Source organism: Diabrotica virgifera, chromosome 1 (assembly GCF_917563875.1).
Source record: "Diabrotica virgifera virgifera chromosome 1, PGI_DIABVI_V3a".
Classification (NCBI taxonomy): domain Eukaryota; kingdom Metazoa; phylum Arthropoda; class Insecta; order Coleoptera; family Chrysomelidae; genus Diabrotica; species Diabrotica virgifera.
Genome location: NC_065443.1, coordinates 145303086 through 145324075, shown reverse-complemented (window position 1 = coordinate 145324075; position 20990 = coordinate 145303086). Strand labels below are relative to the sequence as shown.

General features: G+C 35.9%; 1 protein-coding gene across 1 annotated transcript; it reads right to left on the bottom strand.

Annotated features, from left to right (window-relative positions):
• Positions 1-19901: 19901 nt before the first annotated feature.
• On the bottom strand, positions 19902-20714 carry LOC126891751 (uncharacterized). Its single transcript, XM_050661042.1, has one exon. The coding sequence runs from the start codon at positions 20712-20714 to the stop codon at positions 19902-19904; it is 813 nt and encodes a 270-aa protein (XP_050516999.1).
• Between the last annotated feature and the right edge of the window lie 276 nt (positions 20715-20990).

Here is a 20990-nt window from a genome sequence, read left to right as displayed (position 1 = left end):
GACTAACCCCTTTCCCCCCTATATCACGTGTATTTTTTAGCATCTAAAAAATCTTTTTTTTTTAAATATTTATAAAATGCGGATAAGTATCACCTAATTTTATTATAGAAAATTAAAGACTACAATAATAACGTTTAGAGGTAGACGGAAAGGTTGCATGTTGCTTTTGACTGTATAAAAATAATGAAGGGAATGCGAACAATTTTTTGTATTAATCTTCTTCTTAACGTACCCTATCAAGTCCCCTTGACGTTGGCGATTAACATGGCGAAACTGTATTTGTCTCGAGCTATTCTAAATAGTTGCTCTGCTTTCTTTATACCTGTCTACTACCTGATATTCTTCAACCAAGAGGCCTGTTTTTTACCGATTCCTCTGCGTCCTTCGATTTTACCTATCATAATAAGTTGAAGAATATTATATTGGTCTACCTTTACTACGTGTCCAAAATAGGCCATCTTTCTACATTTGATATTATCAAGCAGCTCGCGAGTAGCATTTGCTCCCTAAGGACTGCCACATTTGTCAGCATAGCCGTCCATGGTATTTTTAATGAACGTCTATGCAGCCACATTTTAAACGCCTCCAAACTATTAATGGTAGATATTTTTAATGTCAATGCTTCGACACTTTATAAGAGACTAAAGAAACTTTGTACTAATACAAGAACATTATTTAATATATAGTATCCTTGGACCACGGATTAGCAAGACTTTTTTCAACACCAATAACTGGATAAGCAACTTACATGTCAGTAGTTGTTGGCACAGTGCTTTGTTGAAGATCAACATCTGTTTCATCAAGCCATTCGGCATTATCATTTTCGCGCACAACGCAGATAATCTCTCTCGATCGATTGTTCAATCGTCGCATTTAAATCAAAGCGAACACGAACGAACGAACGAAGAAACGAATTTGTATGTGTTCGCTTGGTTATTCGTTCGCTACAAAGTAGGACCATTTACATTGAAGCGAACGTTCGCAGTCGTTGATGATCCGTCCGCAATGTCGGATACAGATGAAGATAATATAATCAATAGCGGTGCTAGTTTTATAGTTATTGCAGGACTGGCCAAAAAAAAAGGAAGAAGAGAGTGTGGTGTTCGAGTTTGTTACAAAAGGGAAAAAAAGGAGTTAAGAGATTTAATGACTGACAATTTAGGCCAAGTTACAAATTTCTGTAGAATGTATATCGATTATTTTGAAATTTTGTTGAATATGATTGAACCTAGCATTTTTACAAATGATACAAATTTCAAAAAAGCAATTACTGCTAAAGAAAAAATGCTGCTAACCCTCCGCTTTTTTACGGACTCTTTAGGTGACTCCTATGCAAGTCTTAGGTACTTGTTCAAAATTTCCACTTCAGCATTATGTAATATTATTCCCGAGGTGTGCACGGCCATAATTGATGCTTTGAAGGATTATGTGCAGGTAAGAAAGTAAAAAATTAATTAAAAAAATTGGAAAGAAATCCTTTGTAAAAGGTATAAAATTTTTTTTATTAAAAATCCCTTAAAAGGGCTACATCACAACAAAACGTTTTCGATTTTTATAAAAAATCATCATCAGTGTTCGATCTAAAAATAAGTATAACCGATTTAATGAATATAAAGTTATTATTTAAATTTTGACAAAGGTTAGAGCAAGTTGGTTATACTTACAAACTGGATGCTAGCTGAGCCACAAAAGAAAAATATCTGGGTAAAAACCCTTTACATATAATATAGATGCCTTAAAAGTGCATACTTCGATAAAAAGGCCTGTGATGGTCACATGGCAAACAGGATAATGCCCTAAGGTAAGGTATACAGGTTTCCCAACACGTGGGATCCAAATTGAGTTGATCACATTTCAATGACTTAATGGCAACTGATTGCAAAATGATTGATGTTTCTGAAAGGTGTCAAAAGACAGATAGACAACGTGACGTGGAATTTACCCTGTATTACGACAGCCAACTAATTGTTAGTAAAATATTTAATGAAAATTTACATAGTAATAACAAACATCAACAAAGTTATGGCTATAATTACATTTAAGTAAGTACCTTGAATATGTAAGATGAACGTGAAGTAAGAAATGATTTTTATAATGAGAAATAGCCAGAATCTATGCAGCCATCTATACATGTTCCTATTCTAATTGAAGTAAGTTCAACTGTGCTGTGGAAAATTTGATTTCTATGAATTAAAAGGAGTGTTTGGTTTAATTGTACCAATGGCAGAGTAAATTAGAGAGTCTGTAGTAAATGGAAGTCTGATATTAAAGTAGTGTTGAAATTAAGATAAGTTGTATGAGTCACAGGAGGAAACTGATATGATATAATGATATGTGAATTAATTGGTTAAGGTACCTGAGTGTTGATATTGGAAGTGAAGAAGAATATCAATTGAACTAATAACCTGGCAAAAGTATGAGGTCCTTTTATGTAACATAAATATCGCGTGCGTTCGCAAAAAGCATACTTCACGAACTGTTTCATAAATAACTATTTCGTTTTCAGCACCATCAAAAACATACAGTATACAGTATGACTAAAATTGGCCATTCACCTCTCCGTGATCAGTACCTGGTCATTTTGGGGGTGCCTGCCGCTCGCCTAATATGACAGATCAGTCAAAACTTTTAGTCGCTTAAAGTTTTGAGCCACCTAAGCCCATTAATAAATCTAGGTATATTTGAAACTCTAAAACTGGGGAGGTATTATAATATTAACGTGTTTTTTTTACAGTTTTAAGTAGACATTTCTATTTTGTAGAGAGTAAAAAGTAATTAATGCAGGAATGGTAATAAAATTCAATAAATATTTATCTTCGGCGGCCATTTGTATGCCAATTTTGTAAAGAATCAATCAGTTTCAAAAAATTTATACCAAACCTTTGTTATTTTAATTAATATTATTTTTCATTTTGATAAAACGCTGATGCTACAGGTTGTCCCGAAAGCTGAATTAGAATAGATAAATATACATTTTTTAAAGATACATGTATAAAATTAATGTTAAAAATATGACACAAAATAGCTATTTGTATAACAAGGGAGGAAAGTGCTACTTTTCCTTCCGAGAATGGAGAAATACATCAGGTCCTTCAGGGTAGTTAAGAATTTTGTGTATACTTAAATTCAAGTTGTGTTTAAAATAATTGTAATTAGTTAATGTTATGATTATGTTTTATAAAATGCCCTAGTAGGCCTGGATCCCGCGTATGAAAAAAAAAGTTTATTAATAGCAAGCTGAAAATTTGTTAATAGCTTAAGGGTATCTAGTCGGACAAACTTTGATGTATGGGAACACTGGAACAGGGGAAGTTTTAATTGTGGAACAGGTTAAAAATTTGGAACGGTCAGACCACGAAAACGGCACATGTATTTTGTCGGACAGAACAGACTTAAACTCTTCGAACAGAGATTAAACTCTCATGCAAAAATCAGACTGCCATTTATCACCAAATGGGCGTTTTAACGAGTGGAACATGTAGAATATGTCAAATGCCAGGAATTATGACAGGTGATAAATATCAGTCTGATTTTTGCATGAGAGTTTAATCTCTGTTCGGAGAGTTTAAGTCTGTTCTGTCGGACAAAATAAATGTGCCGTTTTCGTGGTGTGACCGTTCCAAATTTTTAACCTATTCCACAATTAAAACTGCCCCTGTTCCAGTGTTCCCGTATATCAAAGTTTATCCGACTAGGCACCCTTAATCTATTAACAAATTTTCAGTTTGTTATTAATCAACTTTTTTTTCATACGCGGGATCCAGACCTATAGGTCTTAATGGCCTGTTGTCCGTATTAATAAATACGATAAGATAAAGAATTGTCTAACACATTGTCTACTTTATTTTTGCTGTCTGTTTCTTGCATGACTATTTGACGCATCTTTTCATTGTTCACTGTGCTGATTATCCCAGGCATGTTTCGATATCTGAGATCTGTCGAAGTTTATCTCAACAAGGTCTTGAGGTTTCTCCCAGATAAAAAATGTTGCATCCACAAGGTATTTTATGGATCCAGATTTTTTATCTCTCCTCTACTGATTGGTTTCGTTTTGAACAGGATAGTCTCAAAATAGAATATCTCAGTATATTGGTTGTTTAAAATGTAGTAGTGCTGTATTTATCCTCCTTGTTGTCCTTTCCTCTTCCTATCGTTTTTAATTTTTCTGATGAGCGTTTTATATACACTGAAAAAAATATTGTACATAGTACCAATGAACGCCAATTATTGAATTTTTTACATTGATTCAAAGAAAATTTTGTTAATACTATGAACACGTAGTCATTAAGTAATGACCATATTCATTATTACAACGTAATTATATTCATTAAAAATAATGAATAGAATCATTAATTCAATATATCGTCTTATCGATCCAATGACTTTTTTCATAATACTAATAATTTGTTCATTGTATATATGAAACTATACATCAGGATTATGCAAAACGTTGCACTAATGTACAGTGTTCTTGATTTAATGTTTAAGGTAAAATATAATTCTGTGAAAGTAAACCGAACTGATGTAAATGTACACCATTTTAATGAAGCGAGATCATTGTTTTAATGTAATATACCAGAATCAGTGATCAATACATTGTAGCAATAATCTTGTACATAAACCTGTACGTTTCTTGAAATGTTATACGTGTTTCTATTGGTGCAAGAAAGTCACGTGACAACAGTGAATCAACCCTGCAAACTCCTAAGACGGTGCTTCTTACTAGTAATTTGTCTGTTCAACGTGCACAGACCACATTAATCGAGAAGAAAAGTTCTGCGATTTGGTTGTTTTTTCTAAGGTATGTATTTACATATATTGTTAACAATTAATAAATTATTTTGTTGGATTTCTGTAAAAAAAATTGTATTTCTATTTTTACTTTTGCAGATTGATATGGACTTTGGAGTGGCATTTGGAAATGGAAATGGACTTGATGGATGGGACAGCAATTTCGAAAGAATTATTTTCTTTTTTCAGTGTGAGACTCATATCAAGGAAAAACAAATGAATTTTTATTTGAAAAAGCTACTCATAAAGACATTACGGAAGGTAAATATTTCATTATTCAATCCTACTTATCTAGTATTAATTAATTTTTGTTCTCTGTAAATTTTTTGAACAGCTAATTCGACACATAGGTAAAAGAAAATAGGAACCATTTGAAAATATTTCTAAATGCTATAATCCTGTAAAATAGTGTAAAATATTAGTAAATACTGTATAATGTAAATTACTGTATAATGTATATATTTCACTGTATCAATGTACCGATATATTGATTCAATGTATCGATACATTGATTCAATGTACCGATACATTGATTCTTAACTAGAAAGTACATTGAATGAACGTACTAATTCATAAAAATTAATGTTTTTGAGCATTAGTTAATGGACCACTTATATTGGACCAATGATACTGATCTTTGGACGAAAATTAATGCTCCCGGTTTTTGAATCAATGTTTTGTTCATTATATTTACGTACTTTTTTGGTTCAGTGTATTATGATGGTGGCCTTTTATATTAGTAAAATCTAATTTTTAATTTAGTTTTAACACGTTAAGGATAGAAAGTACCCCATACGCCATGGAGGTCTCTAGGGACCACTGCGTATTTTAGTTCAAATTATTTGTCGACCAAGCCAGCGGTCCCTACCTAAGTATGTTTGAGAATCGCAGACTTACTTCCATGGCTTATGCAGCCTACACACCCATGCGAACTTTTTCATTCGAAAACAGACCAGTATTTTTTAAATTTTTTTTAGATGTTGAATTTTTTATTTTTTACACATTTGTAACGTGTATAATTTTGTTAAAATACAAAGCAAAATCACTAGTAAGACTCTTTCGTACTTTTTCTTAAACTTTTTATTCGTAACATCATTTACAATAGTACCTAACTTTAGGCATGATGCCTTCATTTTTTCAGTACGTGCAGCTCCTTTTTTCAGATTTTGCGTTGACGGCATATTGATCTAGTCATCTGGGAACACAACACTTTCTATACAATGTTTTCTTTGAAATCCGTGATCGAAATGAATTGGTCGTCTATGGATTTTAAACAAAATGAGCATTAACCAAGGCAACACCAAAGATCAGTTCATTCGCTATTTTCCCGTATCACGTTTTTGTTAATGCGTTGTTGTAGCTTGCCATTTGATCTGATAAGTCAATTGAACTTTTCGCCTTGTATTCTGTGTGCATATGCAAAATAACAGTTTGGTTTGCATGCTTTGTTGAAAGCATGAGGCCATTAACGAGGACCGCTAGACGGACCGCTATGGCGCATGAGGAACATTGTTTCATACACGCCGCGGTGGTCCTTAGGGATTGCTCGAAAAAAAATTGTAAAAGCCAAAACATTAATGTAACGCAAAAATCACTAATGTTTTTATGTTGTGTGTAAACTCATAAACCAATACGAGATGAAACTGCAACTTCTTTCAACATTTTCTCTAGCGCTTAACGTGTTAATGTGTTATATATGCATCTAGTCTTACGATACCTTTTTAAATAGGAATATAAAGGACTATTGACATAATTAAACAAAACGAGAGATAGAAAGAACAAACTAGTAATAACGCTATTTTGGTAGGACAATCAGTATACAGACACCCGTGCGTCTTATCTTACGTTAATTCCTATTTATTATAAAATCCTACTAATTATAGATATTTGGTTTCTCATATCCAGTTTAACTCCTTATTTGGTACTAATTAGATTGTTTCTTGTTTCGAAGAATAGACGGCAATTAGGAAAGCCATTAGATACATATGATAAATCTCGTGATAGAGAGACATCTTCATAAAATTTGTCCAAACTTATCACGATCAGGAAGAATAATGGAATTGTTGAGTCGTAATTCAACCTGATGTGGATAAAAAAGCAATTTTATGTAATTTGTTGAGAAATTTTAATTTTATTTAAATTGACTGTCGGACCAGATAGCATCAGTTTCCGGTCCAAATTTGATGTATTATCTGCATATAACGGTTAGAAGAATTTTTATTTTATTTAGCGTATGGCTTAAGTATATCACAGAATATATTTAGATTTATGCATTATACAATGCATCACAAACAGATGTCCAATTTTTTTATATATTCGATTGACCCTTCGGTTGCCATTACAAAGTCTATAGGGTCGCCTGTGTATGCTCTGCGTGGGCAGTCCTGAACAATGTGACTGATCGTCTGTCTTGCAGCGCCGCAGTCACAAGAAGGCGAAAGGGAGTTTACCCCATCTGTGGAGGGAGTCGGCGCATCTTCCACAGTTTGTTCGAATTCGATTAAGGGCTGCCCAAATCTTACGGGGACGTTCAAATTCGCCAGGTTTCCCTATGATGTCCGGTAGACTATAGTAATGCGGATCTGTCCTACTTTCCCAATCTTCTCTCCATCGGGTATTTAAGTCAAAGTTGGATTGCTGCAGCGCTTGAGCAGATTGTAGAGGGGGTAACCTGGATCGGAGACGGTTTCCAAGAATATCGGGGATGTCGTTGTGGACTAGAAGCTGTCGACTGTCCATTATTTTGTTATATTCTTTAACCAATGCATGTTCGCGGCGTAGGTTGGGTGATGCTATATTACTAAGGGTAGGTAGCCACATTGTAGGGGTGGGCTTAATTGTGCCTGTTATCACACGCATAGTACGGTTTAGTTGGGTGTCGACCAGGTGGGTATGCCTGCTATTTAGCCACACTGGAGCACAGTATTCTGCCACCGGATATATCAGGCCAAGAGCAGAGGATCTTAATGTTGATGCTGTGGACCCCCATGTAGTGCCGCAGAGTTTCTGTATTATATTGTTGCGTGTTTTCAATTTTGCTACTGTTTTCGTCAGGTGTTCTCTGAATGTGAGCGTTCTGTCTAGAGTAACCCCAAGGTATTTCGGGTATTTATTGTGTTTTAACAGCTTGTTATTAAAATACACTCGCAATTCTCTGTTTACCAACTTGTTGTTTAGATGAAAAGCTGATACTTCAGTTTTTGTAGTACTTGGCTGTAGTCTCCATTTCTTAAGGTATTCGCTGAGGATGGATAAGTCATTCGTGAGAGTGATTTCTGTAGTTTCTAAAGATTGGTGGCTTGTTGCAAGGGTCCAGTCGTCAGCATATCCAAACTTCCGAGATTCGGTTTCAGGCATGTCAGCAATATAGAGGCTGAAAAGTAAAGGGGCAAGGACAGAACCCTGTGGAAGACCATTGTTAAGTTTCATCTGTCTACTCGTCTCCTTTCCCATTATAACCTGGAAGGCTCTGTTGGTCAGCATGTTGTCAATGAGGTTAATTATCTTTCTGCAGGGGATAATGCGGGCCAGTTTATATATTAATCCCTGTCTCCAAACAGTATCATATGCTGCTGTTAGATCTATAAATACTGTTGCTGTCTTTTGTTTCTTTTGAAAACTAGCTTCTATAGGTTAAACTAGGTTAGAAGAAAACGTGAAGAAACATAAATACCCTAAAATTAATTTTGTTTAAATAAAGCAGATTAAAAAGAGACGCTTTATTTGTATATAAGTCAACAGAAAATCTTTCTGTTGTCGCAGAAATGGTCAAGAATCCGATATTCATATTAAAAAAAAACAAAAGAAATTTAGAAGTTTTAGTATACCAGTGTAACTAATACTAACCCGTTGTCCTAGGTGAACGACAAACGCGACAACGCGACACGACGCGACGCGATGCGAAAATATTAAGTAATGGTTGTATTTGTGTGTGGCCTACGTTTTCGGATTAATCAGACTACGACAAGACGCGTCGAAGTGCGAACTTGTTTTGTTCGCGACGAGACACGACGCGCGACGCAGTGTGACACCCCATTGTTTTGTCAATTCAAATTATGCTACGCAATAGTTTATTAAATAAATAAAACCTAATAGTAACTATATAGTACCAGTATTTTCTCATTAGCATACCTTTAAGTCAGTAAAAGCCTCTCCTCAATAGAAATTGGTTTTTGAAAATTACTTATTGACAGTTGAATACTGGGTTTAACAGGTGCATAATATAATCGAAAGTGCTTGGTAATAAGCCACAATACTCTTTAAACCAACGTGGATTATTTTTCTTAATTTCGAATATAAATAATGATGAAACTCTCGAAATTTATTTCGATCTAAATATAATAAAAGTGTTTAAAATATGAATTTACTTGTAACACTGCCGTATGCTTCCCCATATTTAAGAATAGGAATGAATTGACATCGTCACGTTTGTCCTAGGTTGAGCGATGGAAAGCGACGCGATGCGACGCTACATAAGCCACATGTCGCGTGAATTACTGGTCGCATCGTATCGCAACGCATTGCATCGCGTCGCGTCGTTTTCCGTCGCTCATCTAGGACAACGGGTAACACATTTAATATGGTAGGGGAGCCCAAGCGGGAATTTTTGCAGTTACAGTTTGCTGGTACCCTGCAGATGTACCTCTACCATACATTGGCTCTTAACACAGGGGAGTTCGCGTTAAGGGTGGCCCGAAAAAAAAAATTATCCTTAAAAAACTCGAAATTGTCAGATTAAGATAAGGTAAGTTAAGTACGAAAGAAATATTCATGGCTCCGAAACCTTCGTCAATGGACTGGCTTATCAGCAGATCAATTGTAACATGCCGCACAAGATCGAGAACGATATCGGCAAATTGTTATGGAAGCTACCCACGCCTAAAAATTTGGGCACGGTACTTAAAGAAGAAGAAGAAGTTAAGTACATGCAAAAGAGTTTATATTTAAAAAATCTGACGATTTGAGCCGGGCGTAAGGAAATGTGTGAGTCCCAAATTTTCACAAGAAAAAAGCGAATATTTCGCGAAATGAATGACAGATAGAAAAACTAAAAAATAAATGCTTAATATTTTTTAAAAATCTATCGAATGATACCAAACACAACTTCCCACGGGGAGGGCTGGGGGGTAAATTTAATATTTTAAATACGAATCCCGCGATATTTCGCGAAATGAACATCAGATCGAAAAACTGCAAAATACACTTATTCAATATTTTTGAAAAATCTATCGAATGGTACCAAATACGACCCACCACGGAGGTGGGGTGGGGGGTTACTTTAAAATCTTAAATAGGATCCCCCATTTTTTATTGCAAATTTGAATTCCTTTCGTAAACATAAGTAAATTTTATTCGAAATATTCTTTCGAATTATGGATAGATGGCGTTATAATCGGAAAAACGATTGTTGGAAATGGAAAATTAAATTAAAAAATGACAAGCGACCATTAAAATAGAAAACTTTACTTAACTTTTTTAGGTTTTAAGACCTACTATTCACACCCCAATAGGTCCCCATAACTCTTGAGTGACTGCACATTTAGCATACTTTGTTTCCCTACTAATATTTTTAATAAAACTGTTTTTGCTGTATATTATACCGAATTGGTGCAAACGACTGCATAATAATGATGAAAGGTTTGCCAATGCGAGTCCATTATACTACTGGATATAGGAAATGAGTCAATAATCGCAATATTAGAGTTTGTATGTTTTTTAATCATGGGGCGACCGGTTTCGAAGCTTACAATTTATGCTTCATCTTCAGGTCCAGTACATAGAGTCTTCACATATACAAACTACTAGCTAAAATTAACATACTGCATAATACTTAGGGCACATTTTACGAGGAAAACGATACACTTTTCAGCAAATGATACTCGAAGGAAATATAGAGGGTAAGAGAGGTCTGGGACGTAAAAAGATGTCATGGCTGCGTAATATTCTCCAATGTACAGGAATCCACAGCTATGAAATACTTCGCAGTGCTGCTAAAAATATAACTATTTAATCCTGACTATCTAACATCTCACCTGAGAAGACAATGTACGCTAGACACCTACGGAGAAATACACGGCATCTTAAGAAGAAGAAGGTGTGAAACACCTTAAGAAAATCTAGAAAAATATAAAGAAAATAAGGCGAAAGACGAAATGTGTTAAAGAAAAGAAGCCTAAGAAATTAGAGAAAGAATAGAAACAGCAAATATAACTCGTAACACAAAGCTGTTGTATAAGTATTTAAAACTAGGAAACCAAAGAAGTCATCTAAACACGAAAAGTTAAATCAGGAGGATAGTTTTATGAGTGAAATTAAATTCAAGAGTAAAAAAAGAAATTAACTGACAAGGTTCTTATAGATTCGTCACAAAACTGATAGAGGTTGTAAGAGCAATATTCACGGCATTCTTAGCAAAAAATACTAACTCCTTTACCAGCAATTGGACTCATACCAATCATAGCGATCGCTGGTTCATATACTAAGACTGCATGTTTTCTCAGTAACACTTTTCGTAAACGCTTAAATAGTGATAAAGATGACGATATGTTGCATGAGCTATTAATGAGAAGAATGTTGGACTTAAATCGAACGAAGGTACATTAGCATTAGAATGTGAGAAAGATAGATGATCCAGGCGGTCCACTACTGCGGTAAAACTAACTACTCAAGAAATTGAAGCATTTCCAGAGATTACTGAAAGGGACCTCAGAGTATCTTTTTCAGGGGCCTATCGGTTGTCATTTGCTTACTTAGCCGAGCTGATGGATGACAATGATAATATCAATTTGGAGTATATTGGGATGAAACCCAACATTATTCAAATTTTGATTAGGTCAAGACACATAAATAGTAAGACCTACAAATGCTCTGTCGAATACAAACCTAATTCAACTGTGCTAATGGATTTAAAACTGTAGGGTCGTAATATCTCCACGAAATAAATCAGTTATCGATATTAGAACTGAACCACAGACATTGGAGAACAAAGAAGGATCTTTTGCACACCAATAGTTATAGAAAATTATCTAAATATCAATCGGAACTATATATTAGTCGACTTGCTCCCGTATATAAATATAAACCAGATGTATTATTCTCGATAGGAGTAGAAACTCTATATATGGATCCAAATTTACCACGACAATTATTCAATCAAGTTATTCAAAATAGGTGGCCTAATTACCAATACTTCTTCACTGACGGATCTAAGACCAACTCTAATACAGGTTGTGCCTTCTGGGAACTAAACACTAATAATTATAAAAAACTCAAACTTCCTGTCGAAGCTTCTATATATACCGCGGAGTTAATGGGTATTTAAATAACTTTGAAATATATATCTCAAAATAATATAAATTATAGTGTTATATTCACAGACAATCAAAGTATAATTAAGATATTATCGAACAAAGAAAACGCAAAAAACCTTAATCATATTGAAGTTGAAGTAATAAAACTTTATCATGAAGCTAGAATTGCTGGAAATAATATAATTATTTGCTGGATGAAAGGACATTCTGGTGTACTGGGCAATGAAAAGGCTGATATTTTAGCTAAGCAAGCAGCAATAAATGGAGAAGAAATATATAACAACTATATTCCGTATACAGATATAATCAGTGTAATCAAAAAGAATGTTGTAACTCAATGGCAACATCACTACAGTTTGTCTACAACTGGTTTAAACTATAAAAAATGTAGACCTATATTACCCGTTAAGAGATGGTCCTATAATCAGTCCAATAGGCACTTCATTAAGACCTTAAATAGAATAAGAGCCAACCATGCTCTTACACCTTCCTACCTACATAGAATGGGTTTAATAGAATCGCCAAATTGCATATGTGGAGAGCTTGGCAGTCTAGATCACATCATCTTAGAATGTAACCAGAAAGAGAATAGTACATCACAGTTATATGTAGATCTATGTAAAAATAAATGTTTACTTCCAATAAATCTAAATTTAATAATATTTCATAAAAATATAGAAATTTTAAAATCTTTATATGAACATACCAAGAGTTGTAAATTTAAATTATAACCTGTCATCAAATATTAGGCTTTAGTATTATCCCAACAACCTTTGTTTTTTTACCTAATGTTTTCTTACCCCCTAACCGTGGCGTAATTCTGATACGTCTACTATAAAAATGTCCTGACGGGCCCCTGGATGAGAAGTTATGTTACCCAGTTTTCTTCCATGTTTCCCTAAAATTTTCCTGCTTTATTTTTAGTATAAACATATTTATAGATATGAAAAAAATAAAAAAAAAATATAAAAAAAAATAATAATAAACAAAAAAAAGATATAAAGAAAAATAATAATAAACAAAAAGATATATATTATATAATAAATAAATAAAAATGTATATATGTGTATGTGTCTGTATATTATATTATGATATATGAAAATGTGTAATATATTGTAATTTAACTTGTGAAATTGCGTTAATACCAAACTAGACTGGCTAATTGGCTATGCCAAGGCCATAAAAAAAAACTGTAGGGTCCTGTTCTCACATTGCCGCAATTATTTTTATTATCTTATCAATGCAAAGCCAAAATTATTAGACCAGCAAAAATATTTTCAGACTAAGGGCGCGTCCATAGTGCACGCTGGTTTCCAAGTCAAAAAGCCGAGTCCGTGTGCGAGTAATCCTAATAACAGCGCACAGGGGCTCTTTGGTCAGGCCCGTTTAAATACGAAGGATTATTCGCACACAGACTCGGCTCTGACTTGGGAAACCAGCGTGCACTATTGACGCGCCGTTATGAATCACTTTGGTATCACATCAGATAGTGGCCCCGTAGTATATGAAGATCGTGACGAAGGCTAAAACTATTCTTGTCATGCGATTTTGAACATTTTGTGCTATTTTGTAATTTTATACAAGTTTATTACTATTAATAGAAATTAAAAAAAATGTAGTATGAAACTAAATATAGTTATTTTATTTAGTGCCCGATTAACCAATAGGCAAAGTAGGCAGTTGCCTAGGCGCCTCGGCCCCACAGGGGGCCTCGCAGGGCATAAAATGAAAAAATAGTAATTAGATTTAAATAAAAATTATAAATCATAATATGTTGAAAAATTCAAATATCGCGCAATATCATAAAAGTGATGGTGGACGTATAAAATTACATTACAATGCATACTTTTGTTCACATAGAAAGCCTATGTTGTGAGAATAAGTCGCTAATGAATACCGTTTGGTAGAAGGAACAGTACTGCCTATCAGTCTGCACGGTTTCTTAGAAAAGTAGTAAGAGCAAGAGCAACAAATAAGTCAGTGCCCCCTCGCTACCCACTAATTCATTACCCATGCCTTTCGCTACATGCCAGGCAAATACAATGGTGTCCAGGCTCATTTATCTAAGATTAAAAAACTTTTAATTTAAAAGCCATCTACATTTTTTGTGCCGCACACTCGCTTTAGTCGGAGTAATTGCTGCTAAAAGTTTCGTTGGACCCGTTGGAGCAAATCGTATTTTGGATTTGTTCAGTTCGTGTACAACGCTTAAATGAAACTCAACTAAGCGACCTCATTCGCCACGATATAAACCTTGTCCTTAAAAGAAAAAGCAGTACTAGATGGACTGCAAAGGCTGATGCAACCAGAGCTTTGTCTAAAGGTTACAACGCCTTCAATTCTGCTCTTCATACTCTTGCTGAAGACCCTAATCAGAAAGCTGAAACAGTTCGTGAGGCTGAGTGTTTGTTGAAAGAAATGTCAAAAGAGAAACTTTCATAATGAGTGAGTTTTGGGCAACAATTTTAGAACTTATCAACGCTGTCAGTAAATCATTACAGAGAGAAGAGATTGTACTTGAAACTGCAGTTCGGCTTCTAAAATTACTTTTGGAGTTCTTAAAATCCCAAAGAGATAATTTTGCTTACTACGAGCAGAAGGTCTGCGATCTACATTACTCTGAATATACCGACGAGAGTAAACAAACGCGAGCAAGAAAACTACATTTTGATGATGCTAATTCCAATGAAGTTTTTCTACAGGGTGGAGAAAAGTTAAAGGTTGAAACGAATCTACCAATTGCGGATAAGCTAATTACATATTGAGCTGAGTCGTCAAGTTGACAGTGTAAGAGTCAGTAACTCAGTATTTGTTATTTTGTGTGTTTTCCAAAACTGAGTGATACTCAAAGGAGTGTGCTTTAAAACTACATGAAAACTATACTGATGATATTGAACCTGAAATTTAAGGTGATCTACTGCAGTTCAAATATTTTCTAGTCCATCTTCAGGATTTGCAGCGAAAACAATTTATTTCTGATTCATAGTCTCTTTGGGTTATTTTTATGAGAACAAATTCGAATCGAAGTTTCGAAATTTGTCAGTAGCTTGTAAGATTTATCTTACGCTAATTATTACAAATGCAATAGGTGAACGGTCATTTTCCAAAATGAAAATTATTAAAAACTGTCACCGTTAGACAATGTCACAAAATTTAGTATTTCCCTCAATTATGGCTATTGAGAATGATGTGCTCGAAAATTTGGAAGTAGAAGATATTTTAAGTAGTTTTTTTTCTATGAAACTCAGAAAAGTTTCTTTATAATAATTATAAGGCTTTAAAAACTCAAACTATATTTAATCCAAAATTATTTATAATTACATAGTTATCGTTCGTGTATGGATAACTATAATAAAAAAAAAAAACTAAAATAATTTTTTATTGCAAAATTTAATCAAAACTATATAAAATAGTTTCTTGACTATTTCTTTTTTTTTTATTTCTTTAAGCAACACGTTTTACAAAATGAAACAAAAGTTTTAAATTTAAATCTACAAAAGGTCCACTAATATTATTATATCAAAGATATGTCGCTCGGTGATGGAGGAGTTATCAGAGAGTTTCGGAGGGAAAAGATAAAAGTTTCTCGAGGGGCCTCCTAGCTTGGGTTGCTTAGGGGCCTCAAGATTCTTAATCCGGGGCTGATTTTATTAATTTAATCTATACATGATAATACAGTATGCGAAAAAAAAACAGTACTGAACTGAATATTGAAATGTTTGTGGTTATTTATATATTTAGTACCTATACATGAAAATATTATTGACGAGGACGTTCCCGATACTTAAAGTTGCCTCCCGGCACGAAAAATTTTTTAAATTCTATTCCGCAATTCCGGAATGTCAGACAGTGGATCGATGTGCCTTCTTCAGCATTCCCCATAATATATGCATCAGGTGGCGTTAGGTCTGATGAGCGCAATGGGTATGGAAAATCAATGCCACGCGAACTAAGGCCATCCCCAAAGTGATCGCGCAGTATTCGAAGAGACTCCCTGGCCTTGTGACAGATTGCCCCGTCCTGCTGAAACCATTATTGATTTTCTGCTCGGAACGTTTTTACAGTACTCCACGATACAATTTTTTCTGCAAAACTGAGAACTATCCTGAAGCACCTATTCCGGTTGGTGGATGGCGGAATTAATTTAATCCTAGAAATAAATGTTACACAACGAACGGTAAATATTTTATTTATTGTGGTAACGAAAATGTGTTTCGCTTAAGACACTCGGAAGAAGAGTCGATTGTTAGTGAGAGCATTGGGTGTGGTCTGAGCTGTTACTGAATAGAAAAACCACAACGATTACTGTTATCTTTCTTCCCTCTGACCAGATGACTGAGCAATAAATCATTTATTAGGTCTGGTGTATACTTTCGCTTACAACAAAAAACACTCTAGAATGCATAGTGAGTTGTTGACACAAACGTCTGATATGGTAACTAATTTATGTGGGTGAGAAAAACAGATGGTGGACAGGGTAAAGCCATATCTCTCTTAACATTTGTATTTGAATGTGCATTTCGAATGACAAACGTTGTTTCGTCTTTGAGAAAAAATAATAAAAGAAATAAGAAAATAAAATTAGCAGAAATAGTAATTATAGCGTAATGCTATATACCCCCCTTCCGAGTGACCAAGACAATAAAATAATACATAATATAAATATACATATTATAATGAAAAATGAAAATAGATAAAAAAAAACAATGCAAAGATTATACGAGGAGAAAGAAAAATCACTTGATTCACTGTGAACTGACACTTTCTTGGTAACTTCCAGTAAATCTTGCTTTCCTCTTTGGTCTGTTGTTTGTTTTGCTAGATAATGTCATTTTTTCTGTTTCGTGATGGGTACTTTCGTGAAGCTCGTAAGCTGGTTTCAATCTGTCTATGGAAATTGTTGTTTCTTTTCCATTTACCCGGACGACAAAAGTCTTGTCACCTCGCTTAACAACTGGAAAAAGACCGTGATATGGGTTTTCTAAGCTGCTTGATTGTATCACGGCGGATGAAACGTGAGAGGTGGTTTTCATGTCTTTGAAAATGAAGGTACTTTTGGATCCATGATGCGACGGTTGCGTAGGACGTAGGTTTTCGAAATGGTTTCGAAGCGTTTTTAAATAAATGTGAGTATTGTCGTCGGTGTTTCTTTGTGACGAAAACAATAGTACATCTGGCAAACACAATGGTTCTCCGTACACGAGTTCGGCGGCTGAAGTACCTAAATCTTCTCTCCACGCTGCTCGTATGCCCAGTAACACTGAAGGTAGGCTTTCGGTCCATCGGATGTTTTCATGACATTGAATTGCTGCTTTTAACTGTCGATGAAACCTTTCTACCATACCATTTGCTTGCGGATGATAGGCGGTTGTCCTTAAATGGGTAGTTCCAGTTAATTTGCATATTGATTTGAAGAGGTGCGATTCGAATAGTCGGCCTTGATCTGTTGTGATGTACTTGGGAGTGCCGAAACGAGCTATCCAACCAGAAAAATGATTCAGTCTGCTTCTTGATTAGGTATCGGGAAAGCTTCTGGCCAACGTGTGACACGGTCAACGCATGTTAGACAGTATCTGTTTCCTTCTGAGACCGGCATCACTATAATGTCTATGTGGACATGTTCGAATCGGCTAAAAGGTGGTAGAAAACTTCCAGTAGGTGAAACAATGTGGCGCGATATTTTCGATTTTTGGCACTGTAGACATGCTCGAGTTCATTTCCTCACATCTGATTTAATGTATGGCCAAACATATCGCTGTGTGATCATCTTTACAGAACTGTTGATTCCGGGATGTGCTAGGTTATGCATGGTGCAAAAAATTTCCATTCGAAGTGGTTTCGGTACAAATGGTCTGGCTGTAGATGTTGATATGTCACAGTACAAACTAATGTTTTGTTCGGAAAAGCGTATTTTCTTCATTTGAAGTGATGTTTTCTCACTTAAAAAAGTTTGCAGTTCTGGATCAGTTTCTTGTGCGAGAGCTAGGTCAGTGATGTCGATATATTTCTTGATGCTATCGGCTCGAGATAGTGCGTCTGCCACAATATTTGTTAATCCAGAAATGTGCTGAATGTTAGTGCAAAACTGTCCTATATAGTCTAAATATCTAAACTGTCTAGGACTACATTTATCTAGCTTCTGAGTAAAGGCGAAGGTGATTGGTTACTGGTCTGTGTATATCGTTATGTCCTTGCCTTCGATCATATGTCTGAAGTGTTTTATGGCTAGATATATAGCTAATAGTTCTCTGTCGTATGCACTATATTTCTTTTCGCTAGGTGAGAATTTCTTAGAAAAGAAAGCTAAAGGTTTCATACCTGTATCCGTTTTTTTTGTAGTACAGCTCCCGCATAATAATCGGAAGCGTCACAAGTGATGGAGATATCAACATCGTTTACAGGGTGGCTCAGTAAAGCAGCGTTAGCTAAACTGTTTTTGCAGTCGTCAAAGGGTTGGATTCGCTGTGGTGTCCATTCGATTGGTGCTTTTCCTTTGACATTACCTTTTAGGGCATCATGTAGTGGTGCTTGTAGCTCAGCTGCATTGGGTATGAACCTTCGGTAGAATTTTAACATACCTAGAAATCTGCGTAGGTCTTTCACTGTTTTTGGCTGAGTGAAATTTTGTACAGCTGCTACTTTTTCTTGTGGAGGTGTGAGTCCTCCGTCTGATACTGTGTATCCCAAAAAGGTAATCTCGTTTTTTGCCGAATTGACACTTTGCTGGATTTATCACAACGCCAAACTGCTTGAGCCTTTTGAAAATCTCTTCCAAATTCGACATATGCTGCTCTTCGGATTCTGATGCAATGATAATGTCATCGATTTAGGCGTAGGCGCAGTTTAGACCACGTAGAATCTCGTCTATGAAACGCTGGAATGTCTGTCCTGCGTTTCGTAAACCAAAATGCATATATAAGTATTCGTACAGCCCAAATGGTGTGGTAACGGCGGTTTTTGGTATGTCTTCGGTGGCTACTGGTATCTGGTTGTATGCTCTCACTAAATCTATTCTAGAGAAAATTGTCTTACCAGCTAGCGCCTGACCGAAATCTTCGATGTGCGGAATTGGATATCGATCTAGAACTGTGTTTTGGTTTAGACGTCGATAATCTCCGCAGGGTCTCCATTCCTCACCTTTCTTCGGGACCATGTGCAGTGTAGTAGACCAGTTACTTTTTGATGGTCTTATGATGCCTAGTCGTAGAAGATTTTCGAACTCTCTTTTTAGCCCATTGCAGTTTGTCAGGTGCTAATCGTCGAGGCTTCGAAAAAACGGGTGGACCTGGTGTTGTATCGATGTGGTGCTTGGTTTGATGTTGAATGTCTTTCACGATACCGGCGGGTCGCGTGATTTCCGGAAATGGTAGCAGCAGTTCGTGGTAACGCGACGCTTCCGCGATAGTCTTTACGCTACCGTCAAAACACTCCTTAACGAGTCCCTTTGTTCGAAGGGTTGTCGTACTGTCTACTAAGCACTGGTTAGCAATGTCCACTAGAAGAGCGAAATGGGAAAGAAAATCGGCTCCGATAATGGGCTTTGAAATGTCCGTCACTACGAATCGGCCACGTAAAATCACGGTGTAGTCCGATGTTTAATGTCAAGTTCACATAACCGTACGTCTCGATTTTAGTGTCATTGGCCGCGTATAGTTCGTATGAAGTCTTTTCGCGTGCACTCCGTATATATTTTCGCGGGAAATCGCACAGATCGGCTCCGGTGTCGATTAAAATCTGTTTTTTTATCATAGTCTGTTACGAAAAGGCGGCGAGACTTTGGGCTTCGATCGGATGCGGCATTTACCGACTGCCCGCGATGTGTCCCTGATGCTTGCACGGAAGAGAGCACTTTTGAGCCTGGTCACCAAGACGGTAGTGATACCAACATAATATGTCACTATTATGTTCCCTACTGTAGCTACTGTCTCTAGGATATGGTTTTCGTCTTGAGTTGCTGCGGTTGCGACGGTATGTGTTTGTTTGTGCTTTAGCCTGCGACAAGCTAGCTAGCTGGATTTTCATGTCAGCCAATTCGGCTCTCAATTTATCAATAGTACTTTCAAGAGTGTTAGAAGCTGTTGAAATTTGGGCCCTAGGAGCTATAGCTTCAGATATTGTGTCAGCTAGCTCGGCAACTGCGTCCAAACGAGCTTTAACTTGAGTAGCTAGAATAGCCTGTGTAGACGCTGGCAGTCTACCTAACCACAGAGACCTTACAATATTGTCTGGTACCGTTGTGCCTGCTAAAGACTGTAAATGTCGTAAGAACTGCGAAGGTATTCGATCGCCCAGTTCTTCATGCTCAAGTCGTCTTTTAATTTTTTGTTGCTGTGATGCACTAAGTCTCTTAATTAATTCTGACTTTAATTTTGCATACCTCTGTATGACTGGTGGTGAAAAAATGATGTCCCTAACTTCTAATATGTAGGCTGTGTCTAAATTGGCAACTATATAGTTGAAATTGGTTGCGTCACTTGTTATATTTGCCAGTGTAAATTGGTTTTCTACTTGCAGGAACCATATGTCAGGATCGTTGGGCCAGAAAGGTGGGATTTTAACTGAATTCCGATCAACTGAAGCACTGGTATTGGCACTGGTGTTAGCGTCCGTCATTTTCGATGTTCACTGTATTTAAAACCGGCAAAAGTATAATATTATTAACACTAACTATTTAAATTTTCGCGGCGGTTTAAATACTCGCGGGGTCACTAATATTCCGGTTGGTGGATGGCGGAATTAATTTAATCCTAGAAATAAATGTTACACAACGAACGGTGAATATTTTATTTATTGTGGTAACGAAAATGTGTTTCGCTTAAGACACTCGGAAGAAGGGTCGATTGATAGTGAGAGCGTAAACCACAACCATTACTGTTATCTTTCTTCCCT

What these genes read in the sequence shown, in the direction of transcription:
- LOC126891751 (XM_050661042.1), bottom strand. Translation starts at nt 20,714, where the DNA reads ATGACGGACGCTAACACCAGTGCCAATACCAGTGCTTCAGTTGATCGG.